Source organism: Prinia subflava, chromosome 14, assembly GCF_021018805.1.
Source record: "Prinia subflava isolate CZ2003 ecotype Zambia chromosome 14, Cam_Psub_1.2, whole genome shotgun sequence".
In the NCBI taxonomy this organism is placed as follows: domain Eukaryota; kingdom Metazoa; phylum Chordata; class Aves; order Passeriformes; family Cisticolidae; genus Prinia; species Prinia subflava.
This window is the reverse complement of record NC_086260.1, coordinates 4,380,164-4,407,972: the sequence shown is the minus strand read 5'-3', so window position 1 is coordinate 4,407,972 and position 27,809 is coordinate 4,380,164. Positions and strand designations below refer to the sequence as shown.

Below are 27,809 nucleotides of genomic sequence, written 5' to 3'. Positions count from 1 at the left end.
GTCCATATGATCAGAGCCAGGAAGATTTTATTAATTGGCAAGCTTAAAGGTTACAGTGTCCTTGCTATTGCAGAGGAATTGCCAGACGATGGCAAAATCCTCGCCTGTGCAGAAGCGCCGTGTCTGGGAGTGAACAGCCAGGAAGCATTTGATCATTCCTCAGATGGCAAAAAGATCAGCATGCGAGTGGGACCAGTGGCAGACACCTTGGAGGTAAAATCAGCTGGGAAGGGAGTTTGGGAATTCTTGTGAGGAGCACATCAGAGAATCTCAGGCAGGTCCTGTTTCCTGCCCACACAACGCTGGATGGTGGCTCTGGTTTGCTGGCAAATGTGTGAGCACACTCTTGCACTGAGGTTATTTCTTATTTCTAGAGTATGATGGGGCAGCTCTGTCACACAAGACTGTTTTCCACCCTTTTAATTGAAATCCTGCAGCTTTTTGATCAGAGGAATCAGAGGCTCTCAGTGTAAGTCGATAGGCTTCAATGGCAGTTTAACTCCATGTGTTTTGGCTTTGTTTTGGATTCCTAATTCCAAATATAACAAAGAGAAAAGTGTGTCTGTACCCTGCTGAGCCAGCTTTTGAGAAGGACAGCTTGCTCCCAGTGTTCAGAAGAGTTGGGAAACTCCTGGAGAGTTCGTAATTCTGCCAAAACCTCTCACTATTTTTCCCCACAGCAAACTCTTAGATGAGTTAGACCCCACTTTCTCACTTCCAGAGCAACGTGATAAGCCTCAGACAAATAATGCCTTAGCTGTACTTGTTTCATTCTGACTGGTGACTTTGTCCCAAGAAAGAGAAATCTTGTGATTGCTGCAGCTCACGTTTAATTCCAGTTTATGGATCTCCAGAACATTGCTGCGGGTCCAGCATGAGACAGGTGGTGCCCATACCAGGTTCATTAAAAAGCCTTTCTATTATTAATACAAATCAATTTGAGCTGATTTCATTTTCAATCAGGATGTGCCAGTGTGAGCTTGATTGTAATTTTATTTGCATTAGCAGGCATCATATTTATTTCTAAAATGAAATGGCCAGGAGCTTTCTGACCTCTGGTTTTCATGACCTCCAAGTTTGATAAGAAAGAAACAAAGAGCTTTGCAAGTGTACAAAAAACTGAAATGTTACAGATCACCTGCAATGTGCAGCATTTAAAATCCCAGCTCCCTGCAGTGAGTGTGAAATTAATTGAATTGCTGTTGCTCTCTAGTGCCCATTCTGTGCAACTGACTTACTGTGACTGAATTAAAATATCTAGAGGCAGGCAGAGTACATGCTGTGTAGAGATTAAAGAAGGGAGCAAAGACACGAAAATTAAATCCTTAAAACAGAATGTTGCAATTGATTTTATATCCTCCCATTGCAACATGAAGGCACATCGTGACCCCAGTTCTGCAGGTGCTCAGAACTTCAAATACTTCTCAGAGGTGCTGGGAACAGAGATGCCCGTGTTTGGCAGGAGAGATCCCAGCATGGGGACACCTTTCTGTGCAGGATTTCTGCACTGGGCTCTGAACTTCTGCTATCCAGTGTGGCAGGGGTTTTGTCATCAGTATCAGGACAATCAGGACTGTCCTACAGGTCTGTGATCCACAACAGCTGTAAATGCTGAAGCAATGAATTTGATGGCCTCTCTGGAGCATTTGCATTTTGGGCTTCTTGAGGTTCACCCAGCTGGAGCGTGGGATGCATGGGATGCCTGGGGGTGTGGAAGAGGCTCAGCCTGTGGACACAGTGCTGCCTTTTCCCTCCCAGATGAGCAGTGTAGGTTGGAGACTGAGCAGCCTTTCTTTGCTGCCTTGTGGGCAGCCACAGGCAGGAGGACAGGGCAGCCACAGGCAGGAGATGGGTGAGGGATGGCACAGCAGGGCTCTCACAGCTCAGCTTCACAGAGGGACTGGAGAACATCTCTGTCCCTCATGGTGTGTGGGGAGGCTGGTCTAGAGCAGAGCTGGGTAACCTTTGTTGAAGAGCACAGTGAGGTTTTGGAGAGCTGGAACAAGCTCTGGAAAGGATTGTTCTTGTTGCCTACAGAGTCTGCAGCCCTAGGTGTCATTCTTGTCCCTTTGTAGAAACAAGAGGGCAGAGATGGTCACCCACCAGTTGCTCTTTGGAGGTGTCTGATGCAGCTTTCTTGCTTGGTGCTGATGGCTGAATCTCACTTCTAAGCTGAGTGCAGCAGGGTAGTATTTCTGCTCATCTGCTGCTCCTCAAATTTTTGTCCTAATACAACTTCTGGAAACAGGATTTGCCTCACTGCCCTGGCCCTTTCAAAGCAAGAAAATGTCATGTGATCTATAGATATTAACTACCTGTCAGGGAATTCCTTCTCTGGTGCATGAAGCTCTGATTCAGCATGTCTAAACCATCAGAAGGAGTATGCTCTCTCCCTTCTGGTGTCAAACTAGTCCACTCAGGAGTTGCATCCCAGCCTCAGGTGTCCTCCAAGTGCTGCAGGATGTGTCCAGTGCTGCCCCCACAGCTGCCTCTGCCCTTTTCAAGGAAGCTGCCAGATTTTGCAGCACTTGCCCTAAGGATGCAACACATCAGTGCACCTCTGACAGTGGGGCCATTCTGCCACCCCTGTGGCTTTGGCTCTTTCACCTAAATCCTTGGCTCATTGGGGCTGGGAGCGAGGGGAGAGCAGTGAAGGGCAGCACACCAGTCTGTGGCAGCCCCCTGATCAGGCCTCTTGATTCTCCCTTGTGTTATCACACAGCACTGGTGGGGTTGGCCTCTCAAGGGATGCTGAGTATCAGAGAGGAGCAGGAGAGCTCAGATACATGGAAGGGTTCATGTGACACCTGAGGACACAATGATAAAATTCCACCTTCCCCACTCATGAGGGACAGACACTGCCAAGCTGGTGAGGTCCCCACCAGAGCACAGAGCTCACACAGAGCACAGCACAACCCTCTGTGCTCGGGAATTTCACATGGTATTTTGGAATGTGCACTGAGGGCAAGCCTTTCTTCAGGTTCAGTTCAGGTACAGGTGTCTTACTGGTGGGAATTAGCTACCCATTCAACATGTCCTGGGCCAGGGTTTAAAAACATTTGCCAACAAACCTTCCCTTAAGTCTGAGCTCTGTTGAGCCATGCCTGGGTAATGTGCCTTGCCATGGATCTGCTGCCAGCAAGAGCCTGATCCTGCACAAAGAGCTTCCTTCAATTCCCAGCGGACTTTTGATGAACAATGGATGCAAGATTGAGTCTGGAGGGGGATGCAAACTATCAGGAAATTATTCCCATCCATTATTTTGATCCTTTCGTTTTAAAATTGAAAATGCAACACAAAAATAACACGGTGTTTGCAGCCGATTCCACTGATTGCAGGGCATTGTGGAAGCATGTCAGGGTTTGCTTTCTTCTTTTTTTTACTCCTGTTAGCAGACAGAATAGGTGAAGAGGTTGAGCTGCAGATCTCATTTCTCCTGTTTTGCTGCTTGTGAAGTCTGCCAACAGAATCCACCTTGACAAAGTCAAGGACTCTGCGTTTAATGTTGAACTGAGTGAATAAATTATGCATGAAATTGTGTCGGAGTCTCTAGTGTGCTCTAGAATTGCTCCTTTTGATATGAAAGGTTAATTCAGAAAGGAGTCCAAAATAGCTGGAAATTGTGGGGATAAGTGGATAGTATTCACTGTTGTGAGCTGTTATTACTAGAAATTGCATTCCCTCTCTGGCTTCCCTAGAGATTTTGCTTTGCTGGTGAATATAAACTGTACTCAATAGAATAGCATTTAGGAGTAACAAGAGTGTATGTCCACACACAGTAAAATATTCTAATGGTGTTTTAAAAGGAAACTGTACTTTTTCATGTATTCTGTGCACCCCAAGGATGGATTGCTATTACATTTAGGTCAAGAACAAGGCACAGGAAAGGTAATAAGTTTTGAGTACATCTTTATTACAAATATGCTGACTGTATGATCCATATCAAAGGAACTGGGCAGTCATTTTTCTTCTATTGAGTTTGTATGTGCCTTATGAGAGTGTTGCCTCTGATCAGGGCTCCAATCAGGTTTTCTCTGAGCTTTGGCAGAAGATTCATTCATGTTTTTATTTGGGATGTCCTCTCCCTGATCTTTTGCTGTATCCATCAGCAGTGCTGCTGTGCCCTTTCTCATGGTCCCTTTTGGTACATCTCCTCAATAGAATGCAGTATTACTTTTTTTTTTTCTTTCTTTTTTTTTTTTTTTTTTTTTTTAATCCAAGAGGAAGTCAATGACTCACTGTAAGCAAAAGCATTAATTTTAGCCAAGTTGCTCTGAATTAAAACTCTTTTTGCCATCTGTTACCATCCATGATGACTCTGTAGCAAGGAGCAGGGATTGCACTGTAAACACTCAGGAAATTAGTTTCAGCAGGATATTTTGCAGGCAGATTATTTCCTTCTGGATCTCAGCTTTCCTCACAGTTGGAGGCATTTGGGCTCTGCTTCTCCAGGCAAAGGACAATGGCATCTTCAGAGAGCTGTGAGGTCCCAGGCAGGGCCTGGCCCAGTCTGTGCTGGGAGGGTCAGGGTGGTCATACCCTCCTTTTAAACCCCCTCATCCATCCTGGACAGCATTGGGTTGTCCTCTCTGTCACTCTACCCATCTTTCCAGTGCTTGGCTCTGCAGTTAGAGCAGATTTTTTTTTCTTTCTGGCTGTTTTTGTTCAGCAGTGGGTGCTGGCAGTGAGGAAACCCTCTCCAGTGGTGCCCTGGCCATGGTGACCACCAGCCTGGGTGAGCTGTGTTTTGCTAGCCAAGGGAATCCAGGAAACAGAGCACTTTCCTCTCCCTGTGGCTGTGACCCTGCTGTGAGAGGCTGCTCTAGAGGTAAGGCTGGTTCAAGGAAATTTGTGGGTTCCTTTTATAGCCCTGGAGCTGTCTCTGGCTAAATATGTAAAACCCAGCAGCAATTACGAAGGTGTGGAAACAAGAAGCTCAAATGGTGGCAGGTCCCAGGACAAACTCAGGCTGTTTGGGGTGTCTGGGTGCCCAAATGACCTTTCTGGTTGGCCATTCAGGACTCAGGGAAGTGGCAGAGGAGATGCCTTAGAAACCATGGCCTGGCACACCCAGGCAGTGCAAGGACAAGCCAGGTGTGCCCTGGTTACACATCCAACCCAGGCACCCTCCTGGGATGGATGCTGGGATGCTAAAAGGCCATTTATCTGTATCAGAAGACAGATAAGAAAGAGATAAGCTGTCAGCAGGTAGGCAGGGCAGAAGGAGGGCTGAAATGAGAAGTCCAGCTAATATCCAGAGAGCTGCACAACTCCATATGGACCTAATGAAGTCAATGCATGAAAGTGAGATTCTTTTTCATTAGGGAGCCATCCCACGGAGCAGGAGTAACATATGTTCAGCCATGGCCACATCTGTTTCTGAATGTCTGTCCCCCACCTCCTCCACCCAGGAAGGTTACAAGTCAGAAAGCAGTGATAAGTCATGATAATTACTTGGATTTGGCTTTGGCTCTTCTCCCTGAGGAATGAGACCTCTAATCTCTCTTTGTGTTGGGCTCCTCTGCCCAGCTTTCATCTTCTGACCCTTCCTGAAATATCTACATTGGACAGACTGACTGAGGTGCAACCTGATATAAGATGCTCTTCCACAGTAGCAAAAATGTTCCTGCTGCTCTCCACCAATGTGGCTCAAGAGGGAACCAGGGCAAGATTATCTTGCTGGTCATGAAATGAAAAGATGAGTCCTAGGAATCCAGATGTTCCAGTTTCTGCTACATTTATATAAAACCAGAATATATTTGGCCTTAAGGTCTTCTTTCATTATAGTATAATGTATCCTAAATGTGGACTCATGAATGCTTTCAGCACAGTTTCTGTGCTATCAAGCATCCTCAGTTAAATGTAACTATCCAACCTTAATTCCCTCGCCACCAACAAGCTCACAATGACACCAGTTTGCACAGTAGAGGAGCTCAGAGCTCCAGTGATCTGCTTTCCTCTATTTCCTTGTCTGATCCACACACTCCCTGCCCCAGAAAGGCTCCTGAATTCTCTCTTTGGGAGCCATTAACCTTACTGCCAAAACCAAACCAGTTTTTGACAGGCTGTTGCCATTGTTGATGCTTTTGCTGGTATATCCCAAGGGGTGGCTCATCACTCGTTGTGCACAATGTCTTTAAACACAAAAGGGAAATCTGGACGCAAGAAGTACCATTAAAAGTCGTGGTAGAGACAGTGAGTTCTGGAAAAGAGAACTGTTTCTCTTTTCCCTTGAAATGCAGAGACTTGAAAGCATTTCTGCTCGCCGAGATAGGTGGATGAGCTGTTGTTTCATTGCAACGCACACAGATGCAGTTAAATAGTCCCAGATGGAATCTGAAATATTCCATAGCAGCCTCTTGGGCAGCGAGTGCATTAACTGCCACAGGAGAAGGCTGTAAAGGCTCCCATCTGGTCATCCATCAACACTTTTATACATTATCATCAGCAGCCTGCTTGGAGGGAAGGTGTGCCACATTTCTGAAAATCCAATTAGATGATAGCAGCCAGTTCTCTTTTATCCTCTCTGTTGCTGAGCCATCCAAAGCATTTTTTTTAGATTAAAGAAACATCATTTTCCTTCACAGGGGCTGTGCTGCTTTATCTCTATCATGACCTGTTCTTTCATGTGCTTTATAATTCTATTATTAATTGGGATTTCAACCCTTTTCCTGCTACTGAAGTGGGACACACTAGTTTGCAATTCCCAGATCTGCCTTATGCCTCTTTTTTTTCCCCAGACTGATATAATTGCCACTCTTCAATTTGTTGATAGTTGCTCTTTTGAGAAGAGAGAATTTATTGCAGCAGCTCAGTGGCAGGGTTTGATGCCAGTCTCACCCTGATGGATCAATTTACTTTGACTCAAGGTGTGCAGGTGTTTCTGCTGTGACTCTCAACACCATAGGCTGGGATGAGCCATCCTCTTCTATATCCTGATTTTCCTTGAGAAGTTCAGAGATTCTTTGCTGAAGAATTGTTTGCAAAGCATAGAAAACTCCCAAGATCTCCAGAAGCAGTATAGCAGTTTACCTTAAAAAAAACCAAGTTTCCTTCTGGTTTGGGGTTTATATAAAGGACAAATTAATGGCAACATGTGAAACTTTCAGGTAAATAATTAGTGTTTTCTCCAATATAATTTTTTTCCCCAGGCATTACATGCTGAGGACGAGCACTTTGATATGGTCTTTATTGATGCTGATCAAAGGAATGCTGTTCAGTACTACAGCTTTGTCATGGATAACCACTTGCTGAGCATGGATGCAGTGATCTGTGTGGAGAATACACTCATGAAAGGACAAGTCTACCTGGAGAATGCATCAGATGAAAATGTACTAGCTGTCAGAAAATTAAATTCAGTGATTAATTCAGATCCTCGTGTTGAGCAGGTTAGTGCAATGCCATTGGTTAAGGTGCCCGCAGTGCTGTATCTATGGATTTTGCAAAGTACTCTTTAAAATGCTTCTTTTGTTGGTGCCATTATCCAAAGGACCTAAAATGAACTCAGATTTTATTATAATTCACCTCACTTGAGCTCTGGGTATGAGTTTCTGTGTTCAGGAGTGGTCCCTACTCTGTCTGTATCTTAGAGAGTGTTAAAGGCACGATAAAAGGAGAGCACTTATGAGTGAATAATCAGCTCTACAGCACAACTAAAGAATCACCACTCTGCTTTAAAGGCTCTGGGGGCTGTAGGGCATCACCAGCGTAACAGGAGTCAGCAAAAAGAATAAAAGGAAGAAGTAATAGGATGCACAAACAATATGTTGTGATTTTAGAAGCTGGAGAGACAAGATTGCAATTTTTTCCTGGGCATTTGAGTAAGCAATGAGTTTGGAAGAGGAATGTGAGCAAATACAAATGCCTGCTGTGTTTGTGTTGGAGGGAGCTTCAGCAAAAGAACAGGAGTAGGGGAAAAACTACTGTGGCCTGAGAATTATCCTTCATGTAAGTAGAATTTGGGTGAAGAAAGCAGATGAGAACTGTGTTATATTTGCAGGTGATTTTGCCTGTGCAGAGTGGACTGAGCCTCATTCGAAGGAGCCCTGTGCCCCCAGATGCAGTGATTGAATCCAAGGTGGGTATTTCCTCTCTGTGAGCATTTCTGGGAAAAATTTGACTCTGCCAAGGACAAGGACAAAATAATTTTCAGGGGTTTGGTGGCAAGAACCCAAACATGTAGTACTGTGATCATGGATTGAGCAGCTTAGAGCTTGGCACCTTTTAGCCTCACTAGTCCAGGGCTGCACTAAAGCTGATTAGTGTTGATTTCTTGCAAAGTGTTTCAGATCAGCTGGTCCTGTGATGAATCTCTGGAGTTCCTGGTGTACTGTTCACCAGGTGTCAGTGCCTGGTGCTCTCCCATCCTTCCCATGCAGAGGAACATGGGAAGATGGAGCTGAGGACCAGCTGTAATGAACCAATACAACCTCTATGAAACAGTTCATGTTTTTTGCTCAAAGGCAGCACTGGATATCCTCCTGTGCTTTCTGAGCTGGATATTTTCATGGCCTTACATTTTGCTTGTCCTAAGAAAAAAAAATGGTGCTTTTATCTTTCTCTGTTTTATGTAGTGGGCATCATCCAGCTGTAATGAAATTCCCATCTGGAATCATAATGACCCACCTCAGTAAACCCAGACACAAACATCCTGGTTGTTTTGCAGTTTCTGAGCACTCCCAAAGTTACACCCACTGGTAATTCCTGGCAATTCAAACTCAATATTTTAAACATCTTGTATTTTGCATTTTGATTCCAGCCAGGGGGAAATGATGTATGGCAGCTGATCAGATGACAGCTTGGTTTAAGTTATTGGCTGATATCTTTATTTGTGCACCAGCCTTGTGCAGATATTTTGACTGCACTCTACTTGACCCAAATCCTGCCTTTGGAACCTTGCTCTTAGCCTCTTAGCTGAGCCTGAGGGCAAGATTGGGCCCTGGGGATGAAATAACTGGAAGACTTAATCAGTCAACTTCTAAGACTTTGTACCCAAGCCAAGCTAGGCAATGCCATACCCTACTCTCCTGAAAGTGGGATCTCCCCGAAGCACAGCCCTTCTGCTCCATTGTCTGGCACTTCAGTGCTCTGTTTGAGATTAATATCTGTATGGATAAGAGGGATTTTGGGCTTGAATTCGTGATGCTTTTTGTACTAATTAACGGGCCAAGAAGACACAGATCCCTGCTCATGCTCCCACCTCATTCTCCACGCTGTGGGTGAGCTCTGCCCCTTGCTGTGCAGCCTGTTTGTGTTCTGGTTTCAGGCAGGAGTGGTGAAGGACGAGGTCTTCTGGGGCTGCCGGCAGCGCCGCGTGCTGGAGCGGCTGCGTTTGGACGGCAGGGTGGCCTTTGTCACAGGAGCAGGGCAGGGCATTGGCAGGGCCTTTGCCCACGCCCTGGGGGAAGCTGGGGCTAAAGTGGCTGTGGTGGACCTGGTCCTTGCCAAGGCAGAAGCGGTGGCGTGTGAGCTCAGCCTCAAAGGTAAGCACTGAGCGTGATGGGCGCAGTATTGGGTGGTTTTCCTTCTGCAGCCCCCTCCCGTCCAGCCCTGGTGGGGAATTGGTTAGAGCAGAGGATTTTCATGCTGTAGGCACAAAGCTTCTCCTGCCCTGTCAGCGTTGTCCCAGCAGTTGCTGAAGCCACACCATCTGTGAGAGTTATTTATCAATATAAACTCTACTACAGAGGCAAAGTGATCCAAACAAAATTCCTCACTGAAAGTGCCCAAAGTAGTGAGCCATGGCTGACAGGAACAGAGAAGGGTCACCTCAGTGAGATCTCTGTAACCAGCACTGAGCAGAGATGGTGCTGCTCAAAGTACATTATGCAGTTTACTATGGGTGAACAAAAATTGCAGCCTACAAACTCACCTACCCCCACTTCCAGGCCTTATGTCTGTACCACGAGCCAAAACGCCAAAACAGGGCAGTGGTATTGTCAGTCTGAATCTCTCATTGTGCCCTTTAAATTGAAGACAAATCATTTTTCAAGCCCTCTTTCAAACATGTATGCAGATATGGGAACAAAATACTAATAGACATAATAAGTAAAATCCCAAATAAGAGATAAAATCCTCTACAAGCCACTTCTGTTTTAGCAGTAAAAACAGAAAATATATCATAAAACTGAATTTCTCCCCAGAGCTGTGCTAAACTGCAATTGTAAAGGGGAAAAAGAAAACTGGAAATATAATTTAAATGATAAAAGAAAGGAAGTATTACTCATTTTATAATTCCTTCTGTGAGATTGCACCTGAGCCTTCTTCAAAATTCAGTACTTCATTGTCTCAAAAGATGGACATTTACGCAGGAAATTTTCACTTTCCCACATGGATAAAGTCACCAGTATTTGTTTCCACTCTGACTTCTGCAAGGGATTGGGCCATTAGAAACCATAATCTCCAGCAAAACCAGCCCCTGCAGATGTATTTATATCAGCAAGTCTCAGGAAGAGACAAGGAGAGGTGTCATTCTGGTTTGGATGTTGTCCCGAGGCTCCCCAGAGAACGTTTAAAACCAAACATCCCTGTCTGCACAATCCCAGCTCTGCTACACAGGAGACACTTCACAAGGGGTGTCAGTGCAATGGTTAAAGCTCTGATCCCAAATAATGACCTAGAAGAAAGTGTCCAGCTCCTATTACAAATTCTTGAGCCATCCAGTCCCTCCTTCCCTGAAGCTTTTCACTCTCTTATGCACCAGAGCCATATGGTTTTGGCACAAAGTAGCTGTGCCCTACACCTTAACTCTCCTTTTGGACATTTTTTCCCTGTGAGATCCTGCATATCAAGCACAGCTATTCAGATAGAAATGGGCTACTTGACAGAGCTGTGAGACTTTGGATGCCAACAGCCTATTGGAAAATGAACTTAACTCATCTCCAGGGCATTTTCAGTAGGAGTTTGATCATCTACCCTTCAATGGCTGCCCTACATCTCTGCTCCTTCAGCAGTGAGCTGCCAGCCTGGAGGAGGTGGGGGGTTGTTCCAAAATGCAGTCGCAGAGGTCACGAGGCATAGCAAATATTATTGCAGCCTAAAGTAAAGAAAATCTCACTTCTCACTCTTTACACATCTTTATCCTTTGAGGTCAAATATTATCTATCAATTTGACCAGTGCAGCTGGTCAGGGCACATCTCTTCCATCTCATGATGGGTTTTGAGGTCTCGAATTTATTGTCGTTCTCTGTTGGAACAACCCCCAAACTTTGTAAAGCTTTTGTGAAAGGGAATTATATCCAAATGCCCGTTTTTGGAAAGGATCTGAAAAGGTCAGGTTTTCAATCTCTTTCTCTCCAGAGGTAACTAGAGATTCTAGCCTGGACCTCAGAAGCTTTCCCTTGAAAACTTTTTGTTGAAATCAATGTTTCCATGAAACATTTTGGCTTCAAAGAAGTATCATGCTCTGCTGGAAATAAATTTTGACAAAAAGGTTCAGCCAGCTTTACTCTCAAAATATTCACATGAGTAAATTGAAGCAATCATAACATTAATACGTATTTTTCCTGCTGTAATAAGGACAAAGGGGCTGTGATTTTTTTTCCCTCCTCTATGGCTGTAGATCTCTAACTCAAAGTTGGAAGCTCAGTGCCCCAAGTCATTCCCATACTGATACTTTTTCAAAACATTTTGCTTAGCTTGCTTAGAGCTGCTCTGCTTCTTGTATCAAGGAGCCCTTTCCTGCCTTTTGGGATGGTGCCATCATTTCATGATGAGTTTTAAACATCAGAATGCCTGTGATCTCAGTTTTAGCTTTGTTAGACAGCTTGGGTGTATGTCCCTTGGCTGCAGGGCTCTTTGTTTTTAGATCCTGTGTGAATACCTTTTTCAACAGTTGCTAATGGATCCTGACAGAATAACCAAAAATGATGAAACATAACCAAAAAATCCTAAGGGTTACCTTCCACTACACACACCTCTGTCTTCAGGGGGAATCACTGCCTGTACCCTAAGGGAAGAATTCGTCTGATGGGATTTTTAAAATGTGCATTTTCACTGTAAACTATGCAAATGCCTTGTGCAATGTCACTCCTGATCTTCCTGTCTATATGCCACATGTTACTTCCATTTATACCGAGAGACCGGAGACGAAGCCCGTGGCAGGGGGACGTGTGCATGTCCCTGCAGAAGGACACCTCAGGCATATCCAGCACGGTGATTGTCTCCAGCACAGAGCCCCTGGGCTCCTCTCCTGCCCCTCTCATCACAAACCTGCCTCCACGAGCCCCACAGAACTGAAGTGAGCTCTGTGGAGATGCACTGGCCCCACCGTGCACCCAGCAGCGCCGCCCTGCTCTGGGCGTCTTGCCTCTGGTTGTGTCTGTAGATCTGAAGCTGTTTTGCCGTTGTTTGGTTTTTTTCTTTATTTTTAACAGGTGGTTTGGGAAGGAAACAGAGTGGAGAGACAGAAAGTGGTTTCCTCCCCTCTCTCAGAGGGCAGGGATATCAGCTGAATTGATTAAGGGCGAGTGTGGAACTCTGGTTTGAAGTGTGTGTGGCTTCCCTGCTTCTTCACTAGACACTCACATGTGGCACCTTTTGTCTCATTTTTATAAACTGACCTATAAGATGAAGCTCTAAATGGGGTGAGAGTTGGAGGGCAGGTGAAGTCTTTCTGTTACCATTAGTAACACGCTTGCACCCATTTTGCCTGCAAATTGAAAACGAAAGATTGCAGCAACTCCCTGCGTGTTACATGTCTTGATAACAATTAGGAGCAGCAACAGGGGCCGTCTGGCCATTCTTATTCTTTCAGCATATTTAGCATAAAACCTGTGATAAGATAAGAGGTCTTGTTTTGTGGCAGAGCATGCATTCATTGTTCAGTTTTCTGTATTTTTTCTCTGCCATGGAAATCAAGAGAACAGTGTCATCAGTGAAGGGGACAGGAGCTCCCACACCCCGGCAGCCCAGAGCAGCATCACCTCGGGCTGTGCACTCTGACAGGCTCCTGAGGGCACTGGAGATGAGGAGGAGCTTTTCCATGCCTCTTTCCTGGCATTTTCTTCACATGCACCACTGGGCAATTCCCGCTTTGCCTTGCTTTCCTGGAAGCCTCCATCTCAGTTTCATTTTGGGAGAGTCTCCTCCTGGAACAGGCTCATCCCTTCTTTGAAATGTTTCATCAGAATGATCAAAAAGAGAGAGGACCAATGTGGAACAAATTTGTCATTTACATAGAAGAAAAATATCTTGTTTTAATAGATGCAACTTTCTACCCAGACTGCTGATCATGGTCCAACCCCAGTGGCTGCCTCCCTCCTTCCTTAATTAAGATCCATTTCACCACAGCCCTTACTGGTGTAGCCTGGTTTGTCTTTGAGGGTGGGTATAATCCCAGTGACATCAGGTGCCTCAGCAGATTTCTCATGTTGTTTAACAATAAGGGTATTTAAAGCTGATTTTTATAATAAATTACATGAAATTATTTACAGATCAGCGCTGGTGCAAAAGCCAATGGCTGGACTATTTTAGAAAAAAAAAAAAGCAAAACTTCTGGAGGTTTCAAATTTAATAAATCGCTTCCAAACGTTTGCATTATTCTGCCAGTGTGATTTGCAATAAATAAGGCACTATGACTGCCATACCTGTGCTCCTGCAGGTATTCCCACTTGACTCCCACCTAAAACTGGTTTGGTTTTATCTGTGGCTCCCAACTCTCTGGATACTGTAGCTCATCCTGAGAGCAGTTTGGGAGAAATTAATTTGATTTCTGTAGCATCTTGAGGGGGGACCTGGCATAAGAAAGGATGGGCAGAGCAGTCAGGAGCTGGGGAAGCTGCAGTTGAGGGTTTGGACAGAAGATGGTGCAGTGTTCCAAGCTTCGTCCTGCCCGACTCCTGCCTTGGCTCCCACACCTGGGCTCCAGGTCGGTCTCCAGCAAGCAAACCTGGCACCAGTCAGCAACTTTATAATGGTGTTGCAGTAACAAACACACGTTTTGCTACTATTTGTGGGGCAATAATTAAGGTGGAATATAAATATATATATGTGTGTGTATAAAATACAGCCACATATAAAATCTCTCTCTATATATATTAAATTAAATTTAAAAATAATCATAAAATAGAATATTTTTTCCCCTGTGAATTCCTGTGCTGACTCCATCACTCTTATTTCAATGCAGGCATTAAAAGCCTTGCCCTGGCAGCAGATGTCAGCAAGCCTGAGGATGTGCAAAGGATGGTGGATGCAATCGTGGCTCGCTGGGGCACAGTCCACATTGCATGCAACAATGCAGGAATCAATCTGAACTCTGCCAGTGAAGAGACCTCTCTGGAGGAATGGGACAAAACTTTTAATGTTAATTTACGAGGATTATTTTTGTGCTGCCAAGTAAGTGGGAAGTACTGCACTGGTTAGTTTTGCAAATGGGTATTAATATTCTAAGTGTTTACTTTATCTCAAGATATAATAACACTTCATTAATAATTATCACAATAAAATTGGTCCTAGTTGTGGTGCAGTTTAGGGAAGATTTGCTTTATATCAATTAGAGATTTTGGTCAATACGTTCAAAAGCAGCTGGTACTTGTTGGCTACCCAAGCCCAGGCAGTAAAGAATGGCCAAAATTTTTTTGATGGGTGGTTATTTGAAAACCAGAGGGCTTGGAGGGGGGAATTCTCAATATTAGTGATTTTTTTGAAAAAAGTATTGTCAGAGTAGAGAGGTGTGAAATGGCAATCAGATTTTTTCCTGCATCAGCCATTTTTATACCAAGTTTTTATATCAGGTGCTTAAAAAAAATGTGTTAGCACATCAACTCTTCTGAAAAGACTAATTTATTATCATGTCATTATTAGCACAATCACAGAAAGGGTCACTGGTCTTTCCTTTAATTTCTGTCACAGGCTGCAGGCCGCATTATGCTGAATCAAGGATATGGGAAGATAATTAACACAGCATCTATGGCAAGTTTAATAGGTGAGTGATGAGAGCTAACAGTTGTGCTTCAGAATCCATATTTTAATTACTACCGATGCTATTTGAATCAATTAAACCTGTATTGGGAAGGAGTAAATCACTGACATTTTGTATTAGAGGAAATGTAGTACAAAATTTTTATTGAGATCATTTTTCAACATTTATCTGTCCTCAATGTTTTAGAGCACTTATTACTTTTTACAGAAAAGGCGGAGTCACCTTCTCTGACTCTGGTGCAGGGAGAGGTGCTGCTCCCTCCATGCTGCTCCAGGCAAACTCCTTGGCATGTGGGAAGCTGAGCCCACAAGATGCTTACAAGCCACCCCAAAGGATTTTGTGCCAATATTTGCCCTGGTACCCCTGGGTTTTATAACATTCTCCTTGCCAACAGGTGCCTGCACCAACGCTGCTGAATCAGCAGTGTCATCAAAAGCACCAATAAACCATTGGAACATATGGAATGAAATCCCTACTGCTGAGCTAATCTGGAAGGCTGCTGAGCTGAAGCCCATGTAACAAAAATTGATCAATTACACAAATTAAGCATAGCCCTTTAGGAATTTATTTTATTGGTCTGGACATCTGTTGCAGTATTGTCCAAATCCAAAAATCAAATGGTGCCTTGGGTTGCCAAGTTAGACAAGAAAATCTAGTAGCTATAAAAGTACAACTGAAAACCCCTGTATTAATATCATGTCCATCTGCTGAATGTTACATAAATATGCAGTTTTTTATTTTCCTTTGGAATAACGTTTATTTTTACTGTGCCCAGTTTGACATTCTATGTCATTCTACTCAGTTTATTGCACAGTAACTTTAAATGGTTCTTCAAAAATCCATTTATAGTGTTTTTGTTAATATTTTTTCAAGTGTCTTTACCAGCTGTTTTACTTATGCTTAAACACAGGCACCATGCCTCCACCCCAGCTTCATAAAGTTACAAAAACTCCCCGAGAAAAGTAGTTCTGAAAAGATTGTGAGGCTTTAAATTTCAAATACCTCAGGCTTTCCTGCTCTGCTCTGAGCAGTCGGGCTCTGGTCTGTGCTATGCTTGGGCTGTCACCATCCACATCATTGTCACAAAGCAAAATTTCCTGGGATGTGGTCCATCCTGGAGAAAGTTAGGAAGCTCTGGGAATTGGCACAAACTGGGGACCTGCTGGTTTGGCACACAGCTCCCAGCCTTGCTGCAGCCCAGCAGTGAGTGGTCTGCTCTGCTTGAGGAGAGGCATTTTCCAACTTTTCCATCGGGCTTGGCACAGCTCTGCTGAGCTGGGGGGTGATGCCATTCCAGCATCCATCCCAGCCCCAGCTCGGAGCTGCACCTCCTTGGCTGGTCCAGCTCCAGAGCTCCACCTGGGGATCACATCTGAGGGCAGGGCCAATCCTGGAACAGGAAAGAGCATTGGAAAGCAGCCCTGAGAGCAGCCTGGAAGGGTCATCCCAAGATGCATTTAAATGTCAGTGAAAGTCAATGCGTGCTAGGCCAGAAGTTAAGAGATGGAGAGATGTGTTTACCTTCTGAACCTGTTTGAATCTTGGCATTGAAAAAATCTAGTAGTTATGAAACTACGACTGAAAACCACGATGTTCATATCATGTCCATCTGCTGAATGTTAAATAAATATGTTGGTTGGTTGGTTATTTAAGTACGTTGGCCAACTGGCATAGTATGAAATGTTTCTAGAAATAGTTAGGGGATATTTTTTTTTGTTGTTGTTGTAGGTTGAGTCCTTCCTCAGAGATACAGGAAAATGAGGAGACACTTAGCAGGATAGGGAGGTTTTTGTTTGTGATTTTTCCAGATACACTGCTCAGAATCAGCTTTAATTAATCGAAGATAGGCTGCATACATTTTGCATATGTGCATTTTGATTCTGGTGTTCCAATGGAATTATTCCAGGCGTACGCTCCGGCAGTGGCAGCTCGGCGGTTCACACAGGGGTAACTCAGAGCTGTAATTTTTACAGGGAATATCTTTAGTGGGAAGTGGTCTGCTCAGCTCTGCTGTGTCTAGATACACCTCTCATTAACAGGGTGTGGTTTCTTCAAGGTCAGGCTGAGAGCCTGATGACCCAAACAAGGGCGTCAGGTTGTTGTGGTACAACCCAGCAACAGCAACCACCCCCACAGCCCTTCCCTCCCTCCCCACAAGGATGGGAAAGAGAATCTAGGAAAAAGGTGAAACTTGTGGGTTGAGAAAAAGACAGTTTATTAGGACAGAAAAGGAGAGGCAAGTGATAATAAGGGAAAAAAAAAAAAAGAACATGAAAAACAAGTGGTGCACAGTGCAGTTTCTCACCACCCACTGACCAATGCCCAGTCAGCGTACCCAGACAACTCACCCCAGTTTGTTTTTTCAGCACAATGCCATGTGATTTGAAATATCCCTCTGGCCAGTTAGAGTCAACTGTCCTGGCTGTGCCCCTTTCCAGGTTCTTTTGCCTTCAGCTTCCTTGCTAACAGGGAAGCACAAGGCCCTGAAAAGTCCTTGATTTAGAGTAAGACCCACTCAGCAACAACTGAAACACCATCAGTTAACATTATTCCTGTCCTAAATACAAAAAACAGCACTGTAACAAAAAAACCCCAACTATCCCAGCCAAAGTCAGAACAAAAGTGTTTAAAACATAATGCAGCTAATGTTGGCAGAATTTTTTCTGCTTTCTCCTATCACCTGTATTGAATAGGAGTGAGTGTCCTCACTTCCCAGAAGCCTTAGCAATGCAGATTTTATGGTGACATTGCTGGAGGTATAGCTTTATTCACAAACCCCTTTTTCTATGAGTTTGAAGGGTTACAGATTTGTTCTTCTCTCCATAAAAGACCACCTCAAGTAAGGGAAGATGGTATGGGGTGCTTAGCTGCAGAAATCCCATCCAGCAAGGGTACCTGTTAGCTTCTCCTTGAGTTCTTCCAGTTGAGAGGGGCTGAGTGTCTCAGCAGGGGAAAATTTCCTGCTCCTAGTTACCTTCTTTATCCTTATAAAGACATAAGTCCATGGAAGGACTTTTGATAACTGTCTCATCACCCACTCCAAATCAGAAGCTGATTCTCATGGCTTGCAGCAACTTGTTCTCACCCACATGCACTGTAGGTGCAGAACCAGTGCCAGAACTCCTCTCCTCTTAGCAAGTGAGCACCAAAATGATTTATCACAGACAGACATGTTTGGAAAGTTTAGCAAAGAACTGCTTTTGGGAGGTTACAAGGTTAACTACCGAAGTTGTATGTAACTTGGAGCTGATGTGTGGCAATTAATCAAGAAATTACGTTCCACATCTTTTTGAGATCCCCCACGGCGTGCTGCGTCAGGGGGCAACAGGCACACACTGAGGGCAAAGCAGGTCTCCTGGTCAAAATGCAAATTATTTCTTATTGAACAAAAAAAGAGCACAGAATAAATGCTGGCAGAGGAGAGCCATGGAATGAAATGCTCTTTTTAGCAAGGGAAAGGCCTCTGAATTCTGAGCAAACTTGCAGCATATGCAGAAAAAAACCTTCCAATTGTTGTTCCCATCATATGTGTGCTTTAAATCTATTCACAAACATAGGCAAAGGTCCTTGTTCACATGCTCACTGATTTGCAGTAGGGCTTTTTGGCTCTTTCAGAGTTTGGGGAACTCAGTTATCACCTTCTTTCCACCCTTTACATTGACATATTCAAACCCAAGAGTTTAAGTCAATAAAATCAGTAGTGGGAGTGTTGGGATGCCATGGGTGAGAAGGATATAGAACTGATGCATCAGCTTAATTTATCTGAGACCATTTTAATGCCAGCTACTAGTGCTGCTTATGTGCTTTTATTAAAATGCTGGGAGCTGGAGTTTGGCTGCTGAACCTTGTGCAAACCCAGTGATTCCCTTTCTTCCAGGGTTCATATCCAGCAGGCTGGAATTGCCTGTCTTTGTGGCTCCTGATATTTGCCCTGATTTTCCCCTCTCTCCCTCCATCAGAGTCAGCAGCTCAGTGAAGCTCTGTGCTGAGACAGAGCTAATTATGGATGGATGCTTTGCACTGGATTTGTTTAATGAAGTCCTAATGGCAGCCAGAAAAGTCCAAGGAGAGATACTCTGTGGGTGTAAATCCCAGCACCTGGACTGACTTGGATTGACTCCCGTGGGTTTAAAGCACTTTATACCCACTGGGGATTTGTCCTTAAGTAGCTTTCACTGAGCTGCAGAGGGGCAGAGCCACCCGAGCACACGGCACTAACGTGCTTGAACATTGTAATTAGCAAGCTGATCATTTTCTGTCTCTGACTGACATGTGACATCTCTGAAACGTTTTCAAAAGCTTCAGATTTTGAAAGTGGTGGGTGTTCTGAATTTTTGGGATGCACCTGTGTTCACATCCACAAAAACAGTTAGAGAATAAGATGTGTTTGCCTCAGACTATGGATAATTTAAAAATTAGGGAGAATAATTTGTTCCAAGAAGCTATATATAATATATTATATAAAGTCTGTTATGCACTTATATCATATTCTATCGTATAATGTCATATCAAACAATTTACTGTTACATTCAGCTATCACATCATATATTATCTATCACGTATAATATTATAAATAGTATTAATATATTACTTAACATAGAATACGTAACATGATAGACATCATATTATTAATTATATAATATTTTATAATTATATGATAATATATTTTATTTGTATTACAGTGTACAAGTATATAGACATGCATATGTGTATAATATATGAATGTGTGCGTGTGTGTATATGATTATTTATCTTTCTTCAGAGCAGTCAAGTATTGCATATATATGTTTAATACATTGGTTTTATCTTTGCCCACATATGGGATCTTTTAAATGCCTTTATTTTTATTTTCACCATTGTTTTCCAGTAGCCCTTCGGCTGAGACAAAATTGTTAGATGTGAAAATACTTAAAAAATATTTAAGGGTTTGTGTTGTAGGTGGCTGAATTTTTGCTGCTCTCTGCCTGGTACCTACCTGGGAAAAGGGCAAAGAGCTCATCTCAATGCAGGGAGTTGTCTGTGCCGTGCCTGAGCTATTTTAATTTGGGAAGAATAAATAATTTTCTCCTTCTGAATCCGTTGTAGTCCCTCACCCACAGAAGCAGTTGGCGTACAACACCTCCAAAGCCGGGGTCGTAAAATTAACACAGACGTTGGGAACCGAGTGGATTGACAGAGGAGTAAAAGTCAACTGCATTTCCCCGTAAGTAAAATGTAGTCTCATTTTGAAACTACAAAGGGAATGAAATGTTCCACAAAGCTCAAATGAACACTATCTCAGCAAATAAAGTTTCTAATTAGCAGGTGGATTGCATCCCTTTTTATGTTGTCTTTTCCTTAACAAAGGTTTAAATACTTAGAACCAAGCCTGCTCTGTTGCTGTGTATACTCAGGGATTTAAGAAGAGGTTTTAGCATTTGATAATAGGTTTTCCAATAATGTGAAGGGTAGTTTTTAGCATTTCCCTTCCAGATGAAATATTTCCTTAGTCTGCCCAAGCCTTCTGTGGTTAAAGAAAGGGGTTTTGACACTTAATAGACAATACTTCTTTTCCCTTTTTACTTCAGACAAATATATAGGCACTTTAAAAGCTACATTTTATTGCTGCTATTGAGCTGCTTTGACAGTGACAGGAGGCCAGGTGTAGTTTCATAAATATAGATAGATATATATTTATCACAAATTACATTTTCCTTATTTTTGGAGACTTCAAGCTCTATGTTTTAGGGTATTTAATCACAATGAAAAGTTTTCCTACCAGATCCACTTTGTCTCTCCCTGTTTCTCACACACATGCCCAACCAGTCATTTTATTAAACAATTAGCAGTGCATGATAGTGCTGAGCAGAAACCCAAGTGGATAGCCTTAATTGGAAGCGGTCAAATTCTGTAGACCATTGAAGTCAATCAGAGTAACTAAGGAGGGCAGGATTTTAACCCAGGAGTTAAATTGTAATAATGAAGATAATAATGTAGATCAAATTAGGGAAAACAAATTACATATTTTAATCCACAAAGTGGAGGGGGGGTGGAATCACAGAGTCTAATGGCAATTGCCTCTGTTTTTACCACTGGACTGCTCTCCCCTTGCTTGTGCTGTCTTACTTATGATTATTTATTACCAATTATACCAATGACTCCAGCCATCGCCCTATGTGACCCACAGATTCTTTCAACAGCATCTTACTTCCTAATGGGATTTTCCCCATGCCCATGCTAGCAGCACTGTAGTGGTGTTCCCACAACAAGCACTGGTGAATTTACACTGGCTTTTGGGAGCTGGGGAGATGAAGGGAATTAGGGAAGCTCAGCAGGACCTGGCAGAGGTTGTGTCTGAAAATATATGAAAATATATCCCTCCAGAGGTGGGATAGTTGTGCCACTTTCACAGCAATTATGGATGAGAAGGCTTTTACAGGAAGAATTACCCATTTCTTAGGGGCTTACATAAATTTAAAAAATTGGCACCAAATGATCTAAACTCCTTGTTTTGTACAACTTGGAAGCAAGCACTCACCTCTAGAGAAGTTATGTTTCTGGAGACAGTTGCCAGAGCATGGAGAAATAATAGACAGCTTCTCTTTCTACTTTTCAAGGCAACACAGGGTTGCATTTTCATCATCTCTACCTATCTTAAACTCTAGCTCTGAGCTCAAAATCCTACAACAGGATGATGTGTTGCCTGTTTTGAGGAATAGCCAGGAAAGAGGGAGGGAGAACAAATATTTTGCTGTTTTTGAGGTTCCCTGTTGTGGACAGAGCAGTTTCCCCAATGCAGGTGGGAACCTGGGCTGAGCTGCTTTGGAGACCTCACAGAGACTCCAAGCTCTGGCTGAGCCCCTCATGATGGCACCCAAGATCAGCTCTGGATAAGTAAAATATCCGTGTCTTTAAGTAGTTTGCCCCTCCCAGTCATGGCTGCATTAAAGGTTTAAGGCACTCTCAGTGTGCCTCTGTCTGAAGCTCCAAATGCTCCAGTCTGGCCTTAAACATTATTTCACCATGCAAACCTTTTGGCCTTTTCCCCCTCTTCCTATCTGGTCACTTTTTATCAACTTAATTTCTTAATGAGTGCATAAAACTTATGCAGAGCAATGCATAAAAGTTAGCAATGCATAAAATGTTATGACAGAGTCCTTAGGATGATTTATTGCATTTATAAAATTGAACATGCAGGCTTCTCTTGCTGGCCAGGCAAACCTGATGCCCAGGGAGAGAAAGTGGCTGAGATTCCCTGGATGCTTTGGCTGACTTATGCTGTTGCTATCAAGGAACTTGTGCTCAGTCCTTGAGCCAACCCCCAGTGCCATCACCTCATAGCCTGCTCCACTGCTGATGCCAAAAAAATGCAGAAGCTCCTGGAGCCTTCCTGGAATGGATGTGGGGGTTGGACTGCAGAGGGTACCTGGGTGAAACAGAGACCTTTCCAGAGCATTGCCTGGTGGCTGGTGCCCAGCTGCCCACCAGGTTTAGTCTCTTTGTTGGTCCCAGGACATGGAAGTGTGTTGGGTGTGATGGAAGAGGGAATTCTGGAAGGTGTGTGTTTTCTGGCATGTGCAGCATTAGAACACATCATTTTTGCAGCCTTTACACTGAATCAATGTCCGTTTTTTTGCCTAATTACTGCCTTCTTCTTGATTAGCAAGACGTGAAACGCCATTATGTGATGACATTTGGGACGGGCAGCTGGAAGTTGGCATCAAGGTCAACTTGCAGCCAGGCCAGCAGCCCTGGGGGATGAACCACATTCCCCACTGATGGGCTGCAGGGATTTGGGTTTGGGCTGATGGGCAAAGAGCCTTTGTGTGCCTGCATCCTGCCCTGCTCCTCCTAAAGCAGCCACACAGTGCAGCACCAGGCTTGTAGCCCCAGAAAGCAGCAGGGCAGGATCACTGCAGGTATGGGGAGCACCCCATAAGGGAGAAGGAGAGGCACAGCTGGCAGGAGAAGGAGCACCCCAGCATCACCTGAAGGCATCCCAATTAAGCAGCATTACTATCCCCATTAAGCAGCAGTCGTTGCTGGTAAGTATCTTTGGACTTAAATCTTAATTCCTTGGGAGATGTCCCAATTAAGTGGATCTTGTGATTAAACACTTCCTGATTAAGTGGAGTGTACTTAACTCATTCAAATTAATAACTCATCTGAAAGAAATCAAGTTACACACAGATGGAATCTTTTTTTTGCTCTCATTTGGGGATTGAGTGCACGTAACAATTCCAGTTAAGTATCTGGTAAGTGATATTTTTCCTAATGTGTCTCTCGAAGTGGAAATGTTTTAGGCAATTGTTTTTTTCTCCTTTTTTTGTGATTTTTTTTTTTTTTCCCTCACATCTCAAACTGTCCTGTGTATCAATATGAAATATTGATGCTCATATCTAACATTAAGGAACCAGCAGTTTGATATTACATTGACATGCAACAGAAAGTACTGATAGGCTCAGCACTGCATACGAGATGAGGTAGGGAATTAATGCATTGGCAGTTGTCTTTGCTGGAACTGGTTAGGAGCCAACTAAAATCTGCCTAAAAGGGTTCGACAACATTAAATTGCCCAACTTGGCACCAAAGCTTTCCCAGAAGATGTGTAGTATCAATGACATGCCTAATATTTATAGTGCCATCAGTATGTGTGTTTGCAACTTTTAAGTTTTGCGCTATATTTTTTTCTCATTTCTATAACAAAAATTTGTAGTAAAGTTTGGTTACACATCTTAATTTTTGCTACGTGGAGTGAACCTAAGAAAGGTCCAGCAAGAGGCACAGTGCGGTGATTCACAGACTGCAGTGATCAGACCAAAGATCATTTTTCTGAACAGATTGAAAAACGTCCTCTTTTTAGCAAAATCTGTTGTGCTGGAGGACTGTGTGTTTTATTCCCTAATCTGCATTCCCTTGGGGTTAAAATATATCTGTAAATGAAAAAAAAAAAAAAAAAGAAAATCATATGGATCTTATTCTGGTCTCTGATAATGTAAAGCCAGAATGATGATGATGATGGTGATGATTTTGTAAGCACAGTGAGAGGCACGTAAAGGAAAGGAGTTCAATATATTTCATGTCTGCTGCTCGAAGCACATTTCTCTCTGAAGAAAACCAGTTCTTGAGGAGTTTGGGAAAGAAAGGAGGGTGACCAGGGGGCTGTGCTTGAAGGAAATAAGTAAACCATTTGCAGTCGTATACTGGAATGTGCTTGATTTTGTTACACTGCCAGAACTTAAGTGAGCTGCATCGCTCAGTGATTCTGAACTGCTCTGCTCTTTATTGACAATTACAATAAAATATAAAGCCGATATTTAAATCCTGCCTGATTAGTGCGAACAGAAATGTTTGGGGGAAAATCTGAATTAGTTCCACTTCATAACAGGGTAAATAGTGGATTTCAGCCTTCATTTAAAACAAAAGGTAAATCTCGTACCCAGAATCCAGTCTGTCTCAAAAAATTATTTCCTTGGAAGTCTGAATTGGGATGCCGACGAAGTTTCAGAACAAAACGGGTATTTTTATACTTTGTTCATTTCATATTTATCACTAGCTTGTTTGCTAATTTTCATTTGCAAGAGGCAATTCTTCCAGCTAACTGGCTGCCTCAATGGGCCACTGATTTCTTTGAAGTGACAGTCTGTAAATATGCATAAAAAAGAGATGCAATTAGCGTGTGTGTGGTTCAGTGCAGCCTGATTTCATTGGCAAGTTTACCCACAGTGTTGATAAGCTACATTATCTAGAAAATTGGCTGCTGAAAAACAGCACCTCTGATTGCCAGCAAAGGTTCCAGATAACAGGGTGCTGAAGAGAAATATAATTGAGGTTGAATATGTTAACCAAGGTGTCACATGCTCCTTAGAAGCGCTAATTTATCAGCATGTTGGAATTTTTATTAACATTTGGAATGCATTTCTACCACACTAATGAAGTGGAATTGGCAGTTCAGGTTTTAGTTATTGTCATTTCTGAGAAGTTAAATGTAATTTCTCGTTAGACACAGTTATGTAAATATATTTGTTCAGGGGCTGAAAAAATTATACATTTCACAAAATACAAATATGTTGTTAAGGAGGAGTATGACAAATCAGTTGCAGTTAAAGTCATAAAAGCCAGCCAAATCTTTGCCCTGCATTGTGCTTCCTGCAGCATCATTTTTAGGGCACTTGAAAAAACCCAAACTTAGCAGAGTTTTACTAAATAGTAGAGCCAGTCATTAATGCAGAAGAGGCAAGACAGGTAAATCAGTGATTTGTTGGATGTTGGTTTAAGGGGAATCACACTGAGTGTGTTGTGCTTATCTCTGCCTCTCCTTTTTTTGTGTGGAAAGGGTCTGGTGCCCAGAAGGGTGCTGGCTTTTGTTCCCCTTGTTGTTTGACATATGGGGAGTTGGTCTGTTTTCAGTTTCTGGGCCGTACACAAGCGTGCTGTGTGACATTAATTGCAGAGTGATGAGAAATCGGTGGAAGGACAGCAGTTCCCAAGAGCCTCCACAGACCCAATTCAAGGCACTTTCACTTCCAATGCTGTGCTTATTGTGTAGAAAAAAAATTAAACTGGTGATTGTGGGTAAACTAAAAGTAAGGGGGTTGTGCTGTTAGCTAAGGAGAACATGTGAGTGTATGTGTACTTGAAAGGAAACCTTTTGAGCTGCCCATCAGCAATGAAAGGCGATGATAGGAAATGAGCGTTGAGGAAGGTTGCACCGTGACTTTCATGGTTGGAACCCCGGAGGCTGAAAATTTCAGGCTTTCATCTCCTGTTGGAACCCTGGAGGCTGAAAATTTCAGGCTTTCTGTGCTGAGGGGCACTGACCCTCAAGCAGGCACTACATTTGACTTGAGGCCGTGGAACAGGCTTCCAAAGTTGAGTGATAGCACTGGGGTTGTGAGTGTGTAGTTTGAATAGTATTGTATGATCTCACAGGGTGAAAAGCTTGAATTTGGGATTTTAGTATATAATAATACATGGAAAAAGAGGGAGGATTTAAGGTGTTGTCTAAGTCCTTCTTCTTCCTTCTTCTTCGTGGGTTTGGGTGTTTTTCTGCAATTGGTTAAAAAGTCCGCATTGTGGGCTTCAAGTACTTAGTTATTGAGTTTAAAGTAAAAATAATTTAGATGGCATTTCATAATTGGATGGATTGTCCTTGAAAAGACTTTGTAGAGATAGAGAGGTACTCCATTTTACCTCATTTCTCTAACTTGCTAGTTAGAGCCTGTGGCTTGTGAGTCTGTAAATAGATAAGAAATAATAAACATCCGAGTCCAAACATGAACTGCAACTCCAGTTTATTAATCCCGACCTTGGCAGAGAAAAAGAAGCAGGACCATCACAATCTCCTTTGCGCTATTCCCTCTGAACTAACACCTCAAACACCTCTAGGCGCTGCCTTTCCCTTCTGGGCTCGTTGCTAAACCCTTGTCCCGTGTGCTCTCTGCAGGGGCATCGTGGACACGCCGCTGATCCGCTCGCGGGAGCTGCGGCCGCTGGTGCGGCGCTGGCTGGCCGACATTCCCGCCGGGAGGCTGGCCCAGCCCTCGGACCTGCAGGCTGCCGTCGTCTACCTGGCCTCCGAAGCCTCTGACTACATGACTGGACATAACCTGGTCATCGAGGGAGGCCAGAGCCTGTGGTGAGAGGTGTCCTGCAAGCCTCCTCTCCCATGAGCTTTAGGAAATGCGTATGGGAATTAAGCTTAGTCCCAGCTTTGGCTTGTGTGGCTATGTGGCCAGCTAATATGAAATTATTGTTTTCTTCTTCTCCTGAGTGTTAATTTGGAGGCTTTTTTAATGCACAGGAAAAATAAGGCAAAAAAAAAGGGCAATCTTTCAGTTTTCCAGTGTTTCGTGTTCACGTTTCTGTTAAATTAGTATTTAATGATATAAAAGTACATTTACTGCAGTGAGATTTGGCTATTATTTAAGTTTAACAGGGGGCATTTTTAAAGCAATCAATATTAGCTGGTCTGTGTAGTTTATTGTTCTTAGGCAATTTTTTTTGTATTCAAGTTGTTCCAGTGACATCTGTGAGTGGTGAAAAACAGTTGGATGTAGTGTTAAAAAAAATAAATTAGTTCATTACATTTGAACCTGAATGTTGCCATTTTATATTTACTGGTGTTCTTTAGTTTTTGACAGTGTTTTTATACAAACACCCACATAAATGCCCCTGAAAGAACAGTGCTGCACTTAATAGAGATTCATGGTTGGTAATTATAATGGCTGTAATCCAAACCCATTGAGGTAAGTAGGGACTGCTCATATACTTTAAGTTAAATGTGTATTTAAGTGTTGCTACAACTGGGTCTTTGTTTTCCATGACAGACAGAAGTAACCAAAGGTCGTCTTCCAAACAATTTTTTTTCCCTCTTGTAAAATTCTGAAGACAAGTCTTGGGTGTAAACCAAGGCCAGCTGAAGTGAAATTGATACAGTTCTGTTGGCTGAAGAGCTCGTTTTGGTGATAGCATTGGGTTCATTGCTTATAGGCAATAAAACGTGGCACAATAACCCCACGGTTCTGATATCGCTCTGGATAAAGCCAGACTTCCATCCTGAGGGCCTTTAAGCATAACCTAAGGGGAATTTACGGGAAGAAATTCACTTGCAAATCCTCATGTCATTTGTTTTGCATTTGGCAGCTCTTTGTTACCATAACATAAATAATTGTGGATGGATGTCATTACTTTGATTAAGTGCTACAAGCCCGTGCATTGGCTGGCCATTACTGTGGGGAATTGCTGTAATGGCTTCAGACTTGAAATCCACAGCTACGTTGTAAGGTATGCGCCTCGCTGACGTACCAGCATCGTTATCGTGGGTAAAGTGCAAGAAGATACTTGTCTTCATTAAATTTTCTGTTAGACCATTGATAATTAATACATATCTCATGTTTCATCTTGAGTC

General features: G+C 43.1%; 1 protein-coding gene across 1 annotated transcript; it reads left to right on the top strand.

The window, feature by feature from the left end:
- On the top strand, window positions 1-26,940 carry LOC134558079 (D-threitol dehydrogenase-like). The gene is made up of 8 exons (XM_063411578.1): window positions 1-213; window positions 7,152-7,388; window positions 8,000-8,077; window positions 9,266-9,482; window positions 14,126-14,334; window positions 14,851-14,923; window positions 20,006-20,123; window positions 26,346-26,940. Exons 1-8 carry the CDS (start codon window positions 7-9, stop codon window positions 26,539-26,541), a joined length of 1,335 nt encoding a protein of 444 aa, XP_063267648.1. The 5' UTR covers window positions 1-6; the 3' UTR covers window positions 26,542-26,940.
- The last annotated feature ends 869 nt before the right edge of the window (window positions 26,941-27,809 follow it).